The sequence below is a fragment of the Sycon ciliatum genome, chromosome 5 (genome assembly GCF_964019385.1).
Source record: "Sycon ciliatum chromosome 5, ocSycCili1.1, whole genome shotgun sequence".
In the NCBI taxonomy this organism is placed as follows: domain Eukaryota; kingdom Metazoa; phylum Porifera; class Calcarea; order Leucosolenida; family Sycettidae; genus Sycon; species Sycon ciliatum.
The window spans coordinates 30,525,926-30,539,619 of NC_088647.1; the positions used below are offsets into that span (position 1 = coordinate 30,525,926).

Here is a 13,694-nt window from a genome sequence, read left to right on the forward strand (position 1 = left end):
CTAGAAAAGTCTGTCAGGTAACTATTACTTCTCCAGCAGAGCCTCGCTTTGAGCCTCGCTAGCGCTGGGCCCCAACCCCAGCAGCGCAATTACTTGGCCTGGGATGGCCCAAGGGGACACATTACACATACAGCCCTCACGCTGACAGACGCACTCCGCGGTCACTTTCGACCAGGGAGTAGTAAAATACATCTACTCCCTGCTTTTGACTGGCAATCAATACCACGCCAGTGGCGTGCACCGAGTCTTGACAGGGCTGGGGGGGGGGCAGAGTTGGTAATTTTTTATCTGGAGACACACTGTATGTATTTGTGCACATGCGCATCCACCGAACATCCTACCGGAGGTCACGGCGAGGGCTAGGGAGGAGGAGACAGGGGTGCAGGGCACCAATAGGCACTGGTGCTGATGAGATTTTGGGCTTCTCCAACCGCTATCATGCCCGCACAAACGCGTCGGAGAGGAAAACAGGTCCAGGGGTAGAAAGGACAGAAATAAAGGAGCAGTGAGGAATTGAGGGAGGGGTCAATGTTAAGTGGAAATGTTGGTATAACTGGTAGCAGGATAAAGCGGGTTACCTTTTACATAAAAGCAGTTTCGTTGTCTGACGATTGGTTTTTGCCATGAAACTCTGACTAACAACAAAAACAGCCCTATTTACTTCCTTTTGTGTACCTTTTGCGTAAAAGCAGTTTTGCAAAGAGGGTGCCAAAGTCAATGTACACATACATGTACATGTTTGACATTATGACACGTAAAACTAAAAGTAAGATAGGCCTAGCCGACCAGGCTACAGTCTATAACAGGTGACTTCACTCCAGGCACGTCGGCTCATCAAAACACTGCTTACATTCGACGTATCTTTCTTGCTGTTCTTATGACGAAGTTCCAGAATGTATTGGCAATGTTCCACATGATTTCAATCAAGAGTTATGGACCTTGCTTCGATGTAAACACGCGGAAGAAAAGCGAAGCCCCGCATCCTTGATTCGTGGCGGGAGCAGCGCAAGTGGATTGTGGAAGCACATTCTTACATCTTCCAGTCGACAACGTTTTTGACGAACATCTCTGCTGCGCACGTGAGCGAGAACGAAAGGCTGTGGCGATCTTGATTTGAGTCAACAGATTGGAAGATAATATCGCCAATCATATCCTTGCTTGAACTGACTTGCTGGCAACTGAAATCCGACCCCCTCGCCGGCGCGGCTAGAGATCGATCCCCCTGTAGCTACTCTCCACTGAAGAAAGAAAGAATGATGCCAGTATTTTGAACTGCAGGCGAAGCAACTTCTCTCTCTCTCTCTCTCTCTCTCTCTCTCTCTCTCTCTCTCTCCCTCCCTCCCTCCCTCCCTAGCAAGAGTACTTGGTTCTAGCAAGAGTTCATGGGGGTTATGAACTCTTGGTTCTAGGCAGTAATGGGGAGGGGTAGTTCTGGAGAAGGATGCACCTCGAGGCTAATCCTCGGAGCACAAAAATTTCAAACCGCACCCTATCTACACTAACTTTCTTGTTGTTATATGGCACGGCATGTGTGTCCACAAATAATTCGCCTGCCCTTTCTAATATGCTCTTGCGGAAAAATTATCGAGTCCCCAAAATCCCTGCCCAGGGCCCATTTGTACAAGGGACAAGGGATGGAGGCGGCAGCACAGCGCAGTGATCACCCTGCAAGTATGGTGATCGCAAGTCGACACGTACACGCGCTGGCATCATGGAGCACACCCGCTACCCTGGACACGAAACCACAACACACAAACAGTTTAAAAGGAGAAAAACAGTTCAGCAATGGCACTCATGCAGTGCTTACGAACACCAACGCACAGCGGTTATAATACTGTTAAAAGATTTCGGACGGCAACATTGACACTACTGAAATAGACGAAAGAGATGATACGATTGTAAAAACCCTACATGACCAGCCGTTACAATCAAACGAAAGCGGAGATGAAAACACCAAACCAGCACGGAAAGGGCAAAGGGATGCCGAGTAGAGAAGAACTCACTCGTTGAGTTGATGGGTAGTGGTGGTAGGACACGAGCCAAACACATAAATAGACAAAAAAACACAGGAGAGCGGGGTAATTAAGGATATCATAATCGGAGAGAAATGACGAAACAAACCTGAAAAAAACAGGCTCAACTCAAGCGACAAGTCAGGAAAAACCGGGCAGAAAAGAAGAAGAACCGTGTAGATGAGTAGAGACAAGATATACAGCGGACGATAACACCAGTATAATATGTACATATAAACAGAGCCAGCAGGTAAAAACAAAACGAGAAGCAACAACAGCAACAGCGACGACAACGACAATATCAACAGCAGTAGCGACAGAAGCAGCAGCAGCAAGAAAAAGAAATAGAAGAAAGGAAAAAAACTGCTGCTACAACTCCAACACTGAGAAACTCAAACACAACAATCACCAGCCGGCTGGTGATCACAGGGACATGGGTAAGAAAAGAGCCTCGGAACCACAGCAATGCGACGGGGCAACTTGCATGGGAATATACAGCAATAGTGAGGGTAGCATACATATATTACATGTTGGACATCAAGCTAAACTCAGGGATGAGTTGTCAGCGTACTAATGAAGCGGTCGATCAATACCTGAAGAAAAATCCGGCAATAAATCCAGTGTTTTAAATTTTATCTGCTGGAAAGTGGCCCGCAGCAGCCGTTAGCAATGAAAGAGTAAACAAAACGCGGATAAAGAAAACGAGTAGAGGAAAAGAAAAATATACGTCGTGCCGGCGCGAAACCTTGCCAGATCACGTGAACAAAAAGTTAGCAAAGGCACACTCACCGCACCCAGCGGCCATATTCCTAGTGTTGCCCTGCTTTGGAGGTCCCTACACACATCTACATGGACAACAAGGGCACCAGATACTGTGCCTCTGACTAGACGCCTGTGATTCTACCAGAAGGGACACCTGGAGGTGAGAAGAAAAACCAAAGAAAAAACATCTCACACATGTCAACACAACACGCAGAGTGACAATGCTGACAATGCTCTGCAAAAGCATCATTGCGTGCATGCATGAGCAAGATGAAGGGCGCGTCCTCAGGCCCATCGCCAGAGCACTGCCATCAACCTTCTCTCCGCGGCGTCTACCCTAGCATGGGCATGTGGAGATGTTTGTTTGCTTGTTTCTATTTTACTTCACCAGATACGCTGGCAGTTCTGCCTTCTCGTCTGACTAAGATGCATGACGGCATTTTCGTGCAAGCATGCAGAAAAAAAAGAAGGAGGCCTTAGGACATTGAACAAACCTATTATAATTATACAAGAGGAGAGAGGTAGCCATCTGCACACAAACACACTATGCATTGGAGCTGAGGAAGGGACAGTAATGTTGAAACAATGAACAATCATGCTATGCCTCTGCTTCGGGTGAGGGCGCTGCATTGTGATAGCTGCTATTTTCACTTGAAGAGCAAACCCCTACGCTAGGTCTTTGCCTCTGTGTTGTTTTCCAAAATATTTCTCAAGGTGTGCAAGCTCCACTGCAGCCACTTCATAACACAGAAAACCCTACACACACCAGCAAGTGGTCTCTGCTGCAAATTCAATAATCTAAACCAAATTTTGCTTTGAGGATAGCATGCGTAGTAGAGTTTTCTGTGTCGTTTTCCAAACAAAAACAAAACACAAAAATCGGTTGTTGAGCCAGTTCTTCTCTTTTCAAACCCTACGGTTAGTCGTGTTCGGACTTACCAGCCTATGTAACATTGGCAGAGATTCTGGTGTGAGGCAGCCTGCTCCACTAGGAGCTTTACCTGCGTCTCCACTGCACACTGCTCCACGTGCGGGAAGTCGTGACCTGCGAACACGTGCACACGCAACACACACATGCGAGCACAAACACAGATGTAGTAAGGTACAGACAAGCAGTTTGATTGATAACTCAGAGTTTCATGAACTGAAAAGCTCTGTTGACAATCCCAAATAGCAACTTCGCCTAGTATCTGACATTGGTACAAGGTGGGGTTCACATGGCGTGACATTGTTCAATAGGCTACGCTGGCAAGCATGATGTAAGCAGTGCAAAGTGAGCACCAGAGAGTTGCAGCCAAAGCAGGATTTCAACCATGTATCTATTGTTCAGACGGTAGTACGTAATATTTCTCTGGCATGGCATCACTAAGACTAGAAGTAATGGTTCCTTTTATTATTGATAGCTGGAGCAGTCCTTTCTCTGTCTTGTGCCAATACTGCAATAGTGTTTCATGTATCAGGCCTGAGCTACACTGTAGGCTGTAGTCTTCCCTGTCTCTCTTGTGGTTTTCTATTCATGGGGGCGATCTACAAAGTGGCGTCATAACTATTTCCAACTGGCCGTTCATGTATTACATGCATATACTTCTTAGCTGTGTGTTGTTGCTTGTTGCTGTGCATGGTCATACATTTGTATTGCATAGTATCATGGCTAGCTTTCGTGCCGTACAACAGCGCGTGTGCGGTGGCTACGCCTCTGCTGTTTTGCCAGCTGACAGTGCTGCATAAATTACTTCATCTTGGCCTTTTGTCTTCGGTTGTGCACCGACATGGAATGTTTTCGGTTTTAGTAGTTCCTTGGTTCGCGTTGTGTAGCTAGCTAGGCTGCTCTTTCAGGTGTAATTGTATTTGGAGTGAAAAGATAAGATAACGTGTTCCTTCGTGTGAACATTCTGGTAGCAGAGGATGGTTATCGCCTGAGTGAGCAGTTCAGTTTCGGAAATTTAAATTATTAAGATCATGTCGTCGCCGGAGCCTGAGAGTGAGAGCACAATCAGGGCTAGCAGTCAGAGAACTGAGCTCTTTTTAGGTGCCATGGCAGAGAGGGCAGGCGACGTGATCGAGGAGGACGAGGAAGTCGAAGAGGACGAACATGGTCAAAGTGACCAGCGATCGAATGAACTGATGTTCGTGAAAATGAAAGCTGAAAAAGCGAATCGCAAGAGAAAGTTCACCAGGTGTCGCAGAGCCGTGATCGTGGCCTTGCGTGACGGAGTTGAAGAGGAAGCTGCGAGGTCGTTGTTTGGCGAATTAGAAATGATCGAGGATGCCCTGAACGGTGTGTTCATGGACGTACTCGAGTGGGCTGGCGGCATGAACGATGCGCTCGCAGTGGCTAAAGTGACCGATGAGATGGAGGAAGCGGAGAAAGAGATGAAGGAGGTCACAAGGCTGTATCAGGAGTTCCTAGAACACCAGCCAGCGTGGACGGCTGCACGGAACAGCCACCCAGACAGGCCAGCGTATCATCAGTATGCCCAGGCACCAGTGGAAGAGCCAGGAAGTCCACTGAGTGTGATATCGCTGGGCAGAAGTGAAGGCTCCCAGGATCGGGATGAGCCTGGTGATGGCGCGGCGCTGGTTCAGGAGAACCAGGCAAGAGTAGAAGACAGTGATGAAGTGGTTGTGACCACAAGTGTCTCCGGCAGTAGTAACAGAGAGACAGAGCTTGGGGCTAGAACAAGGCCACCAATGGAAGCTGGGAGTAGGAGGTCAGAGCGTGAAAGAAGCCCTGCCTTGCCTGTACTACAGCCTGCTGTGCCAACACGGAGTGCTGTATGTGTGTCCAGTGCATATACTAGAGTGAGTGAGACCAAGGCCCCTCAACTTCAAGTCGCGAAGAGTCCAGGCCAGCAGAGCAGTAGTACTCAGGCTCCTGTGTCAGGACTACACCCTACATCATCTCTGCCATATCAGTCCGCCAACTATCTGTACACCCAGGCCAGTGGGCCACCACAGGTAGCCTCAAGTCATCAGGCCATGGGCATTGGTGCCTTTTCAGCATTGCCAGGAGTGGGTGACGTTGGAAGCGGAGTTTGCCGTTGGAGCGTCCGAAGCACTAGATGGAGTTGGTGCGAAGGACAAGCCTCCGGCACCCCGAAATGCTCCTCAACGATCCTACTTCGGGGGAAAGGCTTCGCAGAATGCAGGGTGGTCAAGGCCTGCGGGCTCAGCGGCTGGACGATCTTCATGTCGGCAATGTGGCGGACCTCACGGTGTCTGGCAGTGTAAAGCATTTCAGCAGCTTTCCGTCGCCAATCGCTGGAGACAGGCTAAACAGCATGGTCTGTGCTACCGCTGCCTTGGAGGCGATCACCAAGGTCACCACTGTCCACGAACCAGACCCTGCTCAGTGAGCGGCTGCAACAACAATCACCACTTATTGCTACACCGGGACTTGCTACACGAGGACAGCAGGAACCCCGATGCCGCACAGTCAAACAAGAAAAAATCGGGGAACACGGCAGCTGGAGGAATGACGGCGGACAAGTCCCAACTCAGTCCTGCCGAACAATTCTGCAACTATGGAGACAATGGTTCAGGTCAGGAGACAGGGGACCAGTTATTGCCTCCCGCCATCGACTGTTTAGTAACGCCGCCATACGCCGGTAAAGACCAAGAGCAGCGCACCCCACAGTCGTTCACCGAGGGGGAGACGGAGTCCACGAAGAGTGATTCCACCATGATGGTCCAAGGCCCGAGCAAGATAGCTCTGCGAACGGTCTCAGTCGTCTTGGAGAACGGCCACAAGTCAGTGCAAGTGAATGCGTTGCTGGACGACGGTAGCACAACGAGCTACCTCAACGGCAGCATTGCCAACCAGCTCGGCGTCAGCGGGGAGCTGAGGACATTCACAGTCCACACCTTGAATGGCAAGCAGACCTCATTCACAACCAGACCAGTAAGCTTCACCATTGGCAGCATGGATGGCAGTGTTCGGCAATCTATGACGGCGCTGACGGCTGATTCGGTCACCGGGAATCTTCGTCCGGTAGAGTGGGTCAAGGAAGCAGTCAAGTATCCTCATCTGAGAGAGATTCCGTTCGCAAGACTGGCGGAGCCCGCCAGGGTCGATCTGCTGATTGGGAGCGACTATGCTGAGCTGCTTGTGTCACAGCAGGAAGTGGTCGGCCCGCCTGGTCAACCAGTGGCGCGTCATACTCCACTGGGTTGGACCTGTGTTGGCAGAGTGACGGGAACCCACTCGAGTCCAAGGACGTTCCACAGCCAAGCGTTTCAGAGTGAGGAGAGAGCAACACCAACCGGCTTAGAGACCGCGCTACAGCAGTTCTGGCAAATTGACAGCTGCGGCACGGAGGAGAGCTTCAGTGAGCCCGGCCCGCGCTCGCTGGAGGAAGAGACAGCCCTAGACATCGTCAAACACTCGCTGAAGAAGGTGGACGGTCGGTACCAGGTGTCTCTGCCGTGGAACAATCGCAAGAGAGAATTATGCAACAACTTGGGTGCGGCTACGAAACGTCTAGGCCACACCGAGCGCAAGCTCCTGAAAGACCCATTCGTTGCCCAGGCTTATGGCCAAGTCTTCCAGGCCTACCAGAGGAACGGCTATATCCGGGAGCTCGCGAAGGAAGAGCTAGGTCAAGAGGTATGCTGGTACTTATCCCACTTTCCCATCGTCCGACCGCAGAAGACGACAACCAAGGTGCGGATCGTCTTTGACGCTGCAGCATCCTGTCATGGCCTCAGCCTCAACGACGCCATCTACCCTGGTCCGAAGCTCCAACGTGAGTTGTTCGATGTGTTGACCAGGTTTCGGCAAAAGCCTATAGCAGTGGGCTGTGACGTGACCGAAATGTATTTGCAGGTGTCGGTTGCGCCAGCAGACAGGAAGTACCTCAGATTCGTGTGGCGGGACCTGGATCCAGCCAAGCCTTTACGGCACTTTGAGTTCAACCGCCTGGTCTTTGGCGTCAATGCTGCACCATTCATCGCCCAGTACGTTGCTCAGCAGACAGCCCGGGAACATTTGGCGTCGCATCCCCTGGCAGCAGAAGCTATCCTCGCGTCCACCTACATGGATGACACGATGGACAGCACCAAAGATGTCGAACAAGGTCAGATTCTTCATCGGGAGCTAATGGATCTGTGGGGTGAGGCCAAGATGACGCCGCGCAAGTGGGTGTCCAACTCGCCCGAGCTCCTGAAGGTAATTCCAGCCGAGGCTCGCGCTACCCAGCTGGACTTATCCCAAGGAGAGCTACCATCCGTGAAGACGCTAGGAGTGTCATGGGACGGTCAGGCAGACTGCTTCTTCTTCAGCGTTCAACCGCCAGACCTCACCAACCAACGCATCACCAAGCGATTCCTCCTAGCAAAAGTCGCGTCCGTATTCGACCCGTTGGGGTTTCTGGCACCGTTCGTGACCCAAGCCAAGATCCTCATGCAAGAGAGTTGGGTAGCTGGTATTGACTGGGATGAACCGGTTCCAGATGGCATCGACACCAGCGCTCGCCAGTGGTTCAATGACCTGGCGAAGCTCAGTTTAGTTCGAGTACCAAGATGTCTCATCCCGGACGTGGCCAGTGGAGTGACGCTGCATGTTTTCTGTGATGCGTCGAGTGTGGCGTATGGTGCCGTGGTCTACAGCTCCACCGTGCAGCATGGCTCTGAGGGAAACGTTCGTCTCGCTGGAGCCAAGAGCAGAGTGGCGCCGACAAGAACACAAAGTATTCCCCGGCTGGAATTGCTGGCGGCTGTGCTTGGCCTTCAGCTGGTCCGGAAGTTCAGTCAGATCATGACCATTGCCATGTCAGAGGTGATTTTCTGGAGCGACAGTGCAACTGTGCTGCTCTGGATTCGCAGCTACAGCCGACGTTTCAAACCGTTTGTGGCGAATCGCATCAGCCACATCCAGACTGTTACGTCGCCCAGTCAATGGCGGTACGTTCCCTCCAGCGACAACCCAGCTGACTTGGCGTCACGGGGAGCTGGGGTAGAGCAACTGATTGCAACTGAGCTGTGGTGGCAAGGACCGGCCTTCCTGCAGAAAGAAGAATCTGAATGGCCAGCCAAGATCGTGGGTGGCCAAGACCCAGCTGCTCGAGCGGAAGCTCGCAAGGCTGCACAGCCCGAGGTGATGTCATTTATGTCCGAGAAAGTACCCAGCTTGTGCTCTCGGCGCTTCTCAGACTGGACGCGCGTAGTCAGAGTACGGGCTTGGGCAATTCGCTTCATCACCAACTGCCGTGGAGGTGAGGAGTTGAGCGGAGAGCTAACCGGCGAGGAGATGGACGCTGCCAGCCTTTCCATCATCAAAGAGGCACAGCACGAGGCATTCGCGGAGGATTTGAAGCTAGTGAAGAATGGTCAACCACTTCCGCTGAAGTCACGTTTGGCGAGGTTATCGCCTCGACTGGACGACGACGGACTATTGCGCTGCGATGGTCGCACCAAGCTGGCTGACTGGTTGCCGTTTGATGTGCGCTTCCCGATTCTTCTCCCCCGGAAACATCCGACCACCCGGCTTATTGTCAAAGATTGCCATGAGCAACGTCATCATGGCGGGACGAATGAAACGTTGGCAGCTCTCTCTGATCACTATCTTGTCGAAGCAGCACGGGAGGAGATCCGTGACTGGGAGAAAGACTGCATGGTGTGTCGACGACTAAAAGCCCGTGCGGGAGAGCAAATCATGGCCCCGTTGCCAGCAAAGCGATTGTGTGAGCCACTGAGAGCCTTCAGCAGGGTAGCCGTTGACTACGGAGGGCCGTTCGAAACTATGCAGGGGAGAGGAAAGACTCGCCACAAACGCTATCTGTGCCTCTTCACGTGTTTGCTGACTCGTGCGGTCCATTTGGAGATGGCGTACGCATTGGATGCAAATTCTTTCCTGAACGCCTTTAACCGGATGGCCAACCGACGAGGTTGTCCAATGGAGGTTCTGTCGGACAATGGAGGCAACTTCGTGAATGCCGACCGCCAGCTACGTGAGCTTGTTGGCCAACTGAACAATACCACCGTCCGGAAAGCCATGGCCTGCAGACGCGTGAAATGGAGTTTCAACCCGCCATTAGCTCCTCATTTCGGGGGAGTTCACGAGGCAATGATTCGAGCCGCCAAACGAGCTCTACACGCCATCCTTGGAGACGCATCTGTGACGGACGAGGAGTTGGTCACCGCTCTCAGCGGAGCAGAGTCCCTCGTCAACTCCAGGCCCATCACCTACCAATCGGCTAGTCCGAAGGATCCAGGGCCGCTAACTCCGAACCATTTCCTTCATGGCATGGCCGAGGGCCAGCTGGTTATTGCAACAACGGACGAGAAGGGGTGTCAACTGCAGAGACGTTGGAGATATGTTCAAATGCTCATCGACCATTTCTGGCATCGCTGGCTGAAAGAGTTTGTCCCACGGTTGAATCAGCGGATGAAGTGGCGACACCAGCGACGCGATCTGGCCGTTGACGACGTTGTCCTGGTGATGGATTCAAGCTCCCCGCGAGGGCGTTGGCCGCTCGGCAGAGTCACGGAAGTTTTCCCTGGTCCGGACGGACATGTGCGTGTGGTGGCCATGCAAGTGGGCGGGAAGACTCTGAAGAGATCCATCACTCGAGTCTGTCCACTGGAATGTTAGACGGCTCTCCCTACATGCCAGAATGGAGGTACTGCTCAGTGACGACCCCCATTAATGATTCATGCATTGTTTTTGTTTTTTTTGTAGCTTCCTACCACTGAACTTGCCCTTTCGATTCACTTTTCTCTTAGCTTGGTACTGGTAGTTGTAAGGATAGGCATCATGCAACATCTGGGTGCATATTGCGAGGGGGAGGATGTTCAGACGGTAGTACGTAATATTTCTCTGGCATGGCATCACTAAGACTAGAAGTAATGGTTCCTTTTATTATTGATAGCTGGAGCAGTCCTTTCTCTGTCTTGTGCCAATACTGCAATAGTGTTTCATGTATCAGGCCTGAGCTACACTGTAGGCTGTAGTCTTCCCTGTCTCTCTTGTGGTTTTCTATTCATGGGGGCGATCTACAAAGTGGCGTCATAACTATTTCCAACTGGCCGTTCATGTATTACATGCATATACTTCTTAGCTGTGTGTTGTTGCTTGTTGCTGTGCATGGTCATACATTTGTATTGCATAGTATCATGGCTAGCTTTCGTGCCGTACAACAGCGCGTGTGCGGTGGCTACGCCTCTGCTGTTTTGCCAGCTGACAGTGCTGCATAAATTACTTCATCTTGGCCTTTTGTCTTCGGTTGTGCACCGACATGGAATGTTTTCGGTTTTAGTAGTTCCTTGGTTCGCGTTGTGTAGCTAGCTAGGCTGCTCTTTCAGGTGTAATTGTATTTGGAGTGAAAAGATAAGATAACGTGTTCCTTCGTGTGAACATCTATCATGCACATGGTGCACATAATGTGCACAGGCTTGTCACGGGATGTGAAGTTCTAGCGTCGCAAACCCCATAGACAGGAGTTGCACACTCTTGCGGGTTACTAGTGCGTGTCTGATGTACTCTTGGTGATACTGATGTGGACAAAAGGCTTAGAGAACTGTCGCTGGCTGGTAGCAAGCAGGGCAAGAACAACAGTCGTGACCCAAGAGCGTGCACATACCAGTGAGCTTGTCACGGACGCGGCCGAGAATCTGCAGTGCCCGCTTATCCATTGCCTCGGGCTTGGCACCATCATCTTGTATGGCAAAACACACATACACACACACACAACATAGCAAGCACATACTAGTACGCGACCAATGGTTACACACGCAGTCCAGAAGCCATGTGGTTTCGATTAGGTCTTTCCTACTATCACTCTTTAAGTCGAAAGCGCTGGTGATTAAAGCCGCGGCAAGCAAGTCCGTATATGCGACACTTTGGCGGTCAGAGCAGTGACAAAAATAGCACCTAAGAAAGCGCTAGTGGCACTGGTGGCGCTAATTACATGCCAGGCACAGCCACAAGGAGATCAAAACACAAGCAAAGGGCCACCACACCCAGCACAGTCATATTGACAGATCACATGTTCTGAGTTACAAGAGTTTTTCATCATGCTTGTGTGTGATGTGCAGGTTGAGCTCCCACGCGCTCTGATCCAGGGTGAGGCCGTGTGGGACACTACAACAATACTTTCATCTCACACGATGTTTGCGCTGTTTGCGGTTTGCGGGTTCAGAGAGTTTGTGAAATCCATTCACTTGTTGCTGATTTTAATAGAGAGGTTTTGCTTCATGGCAAACATGGAGAAATCAGGTAATGAACCTGTGTCTGGGTTGGAGTCTGCAACTTCATGTGTTTTGGATCTAGATTTCTAAGTGGAGATGAGGCAACAGCAGCAGCAGCAGCAGCCGCAGCAGCAGCAGCAACAGTAGAAGTGCCCTACCTGGGCCATACACGGCACCATGTACAGGTCGAACACCGATACCGAGGCCGTAATTTGGCTCCAACATCGCAGCACCACCATTATGTTCCGGCCCCGCCGTAGCTACTGGAACAGGCATTGGTACTGCCGGCCCACCAACTGCATAACGAGAGAAGACAAATGCACGCAATGGAAGACAGCAAGAGCAGGTTAATGCACTACATGTGTATATCTAAGGTGTTCAGGAGATGATTCCAGGGGTTTGGGGTGTTGAGACCACCAGGGGTTTGGGGTGTTGAGACGGCCATTGTAATCAGGGCCAACGGATGTTATTCCCAGTCAAATGACCCTGGATAAGGAGACCACCTGATAACAGAGACCAGGTTTTTGAAGGTCCCTTGAGCGGTCGTCTTAGACAGGTTTCACTGAAGAAATGCTTCACTGGGACTCATTATCATCTCTATCACTAAAGCTTGATGAATGCTCTTCAGCCATACATGTACTAACATTGGAAAAAGAAATACAGCAAAATGCCAGTGCAAACAGGAAAGGGCATTACCTGCTCCGTGGGCACCATTGGCAGCCGGTGTTTTCGGCTTGCTCTTCCGCTGACCTGCATTCAACACATACACACATATACACATGCACACACACACAGACGGATACACACACACATGCGTGCGCACACACAGACACACAGGCACACATACACACACACAAACAAAGGGCATGTCACAAACAAAGGGTGCATGTCTGTGCTTTGCTCTTCGGTTGAATCTGTTCTGCACATTTCATCAAAACAAGAGAAGCCATGTCCCATGAGACCGGTGACAGAGCCCCCCCCCCCCCCCCTCCCAACACACACACAGTACTCTCTCACCATGCCCTAACCCACAGACTCAGTGGCCACTCACCATCATTGGTCAATCTCCAGTTGAGCAGCGGGTCGTAGACGAATGCTTCCAAGACGGCCATGACGCTGTCTTTGTGCGCACGCAGCACACGCATGGTGCTGTGGCACGTCAGTCGGAAGTTGCCCTCGATACCCGTCACCTGAAGTGCACACGCGCGCACACACACACGCCCATCGCGGAAGCGATTATAGCGAACAGCTACGTTAGACACAGCAACTTGTGCTGGGATTACACCATTGCAAGGCTGATGAATTGACCGTCACTAATTTAGCCTGGTATCCACCACACAGCTGATTGAAGAGACTTTTTCTGGCCAGTGAATCCCTATTTTTCATTTTTCCACACACACACACACACACACACACACACACACACACACACACACACACACACACACACACACACACACACACACACAACAATGTTGACTTGCTCATCCTCTAAAAAGTTAGCAAGTGGATGAGGTGGAAGTTGATTGAAAGCCACCGGACGTATTTCTGAGCTAAAACAAATCCACTTCCCAGCACTCATGATATGAACAATGACGTAGGTTGGGGAAGACAATGGTATTGGGGAAAAGACGTGGGGACGGCACAGATATGATCGTCTACATGTACTGAGAAAGATAGTATGCGACTGCGAATGAGAGAGAGAGAGAGAGCCAGAGAGAGAGCCAGAGAGAA

At 51.0% G+C, this 13,694-nt stretch overlaps 1 protein-coding gene across 1 annotated transcript in view; it reads right to left on the reverse strand.

The window, feature by feature from the left end:
• Positions 1-1,778: 1,778 nt before the first annotated feature.
• LOC135818309 (serine/threonine-protein kinase mTOR-like) overlaps positions 1,779-13,694 on the reverse strand; it is a 64,148-nt gene continuing 52,232 nt past the window's right edge. Inside the window, exons 56-61 of the mRNA XM_065331667.1 lie at positions 13,012-13,150; positions 12,657-12,710; positions 12,119-12,256; positions 11,354-11,428; positions 3,714-3,819; positions 1,779-2,928 (exon numbers count right to left, since the gene is read on the reverse strand). Coding sequence (XP_065187739.1) covers positions 2,913-2,928; positions 3,714-3,819; positions 11,354-11,428; positions 12,119-12,256; positions 12,657-12,710; positions 13,012-13,150 — 528 coding nt within the window. The 3' untranslated portion in view covers positions 1,779-2,912. The remainder of the gene's footprint in view (positions 2,929-3,713; positions 3,820-11,353; positions 11,429-12,118; positions 12,257-12,656; positions 12,711-13,011; positions 13,151-13,694) is intronic.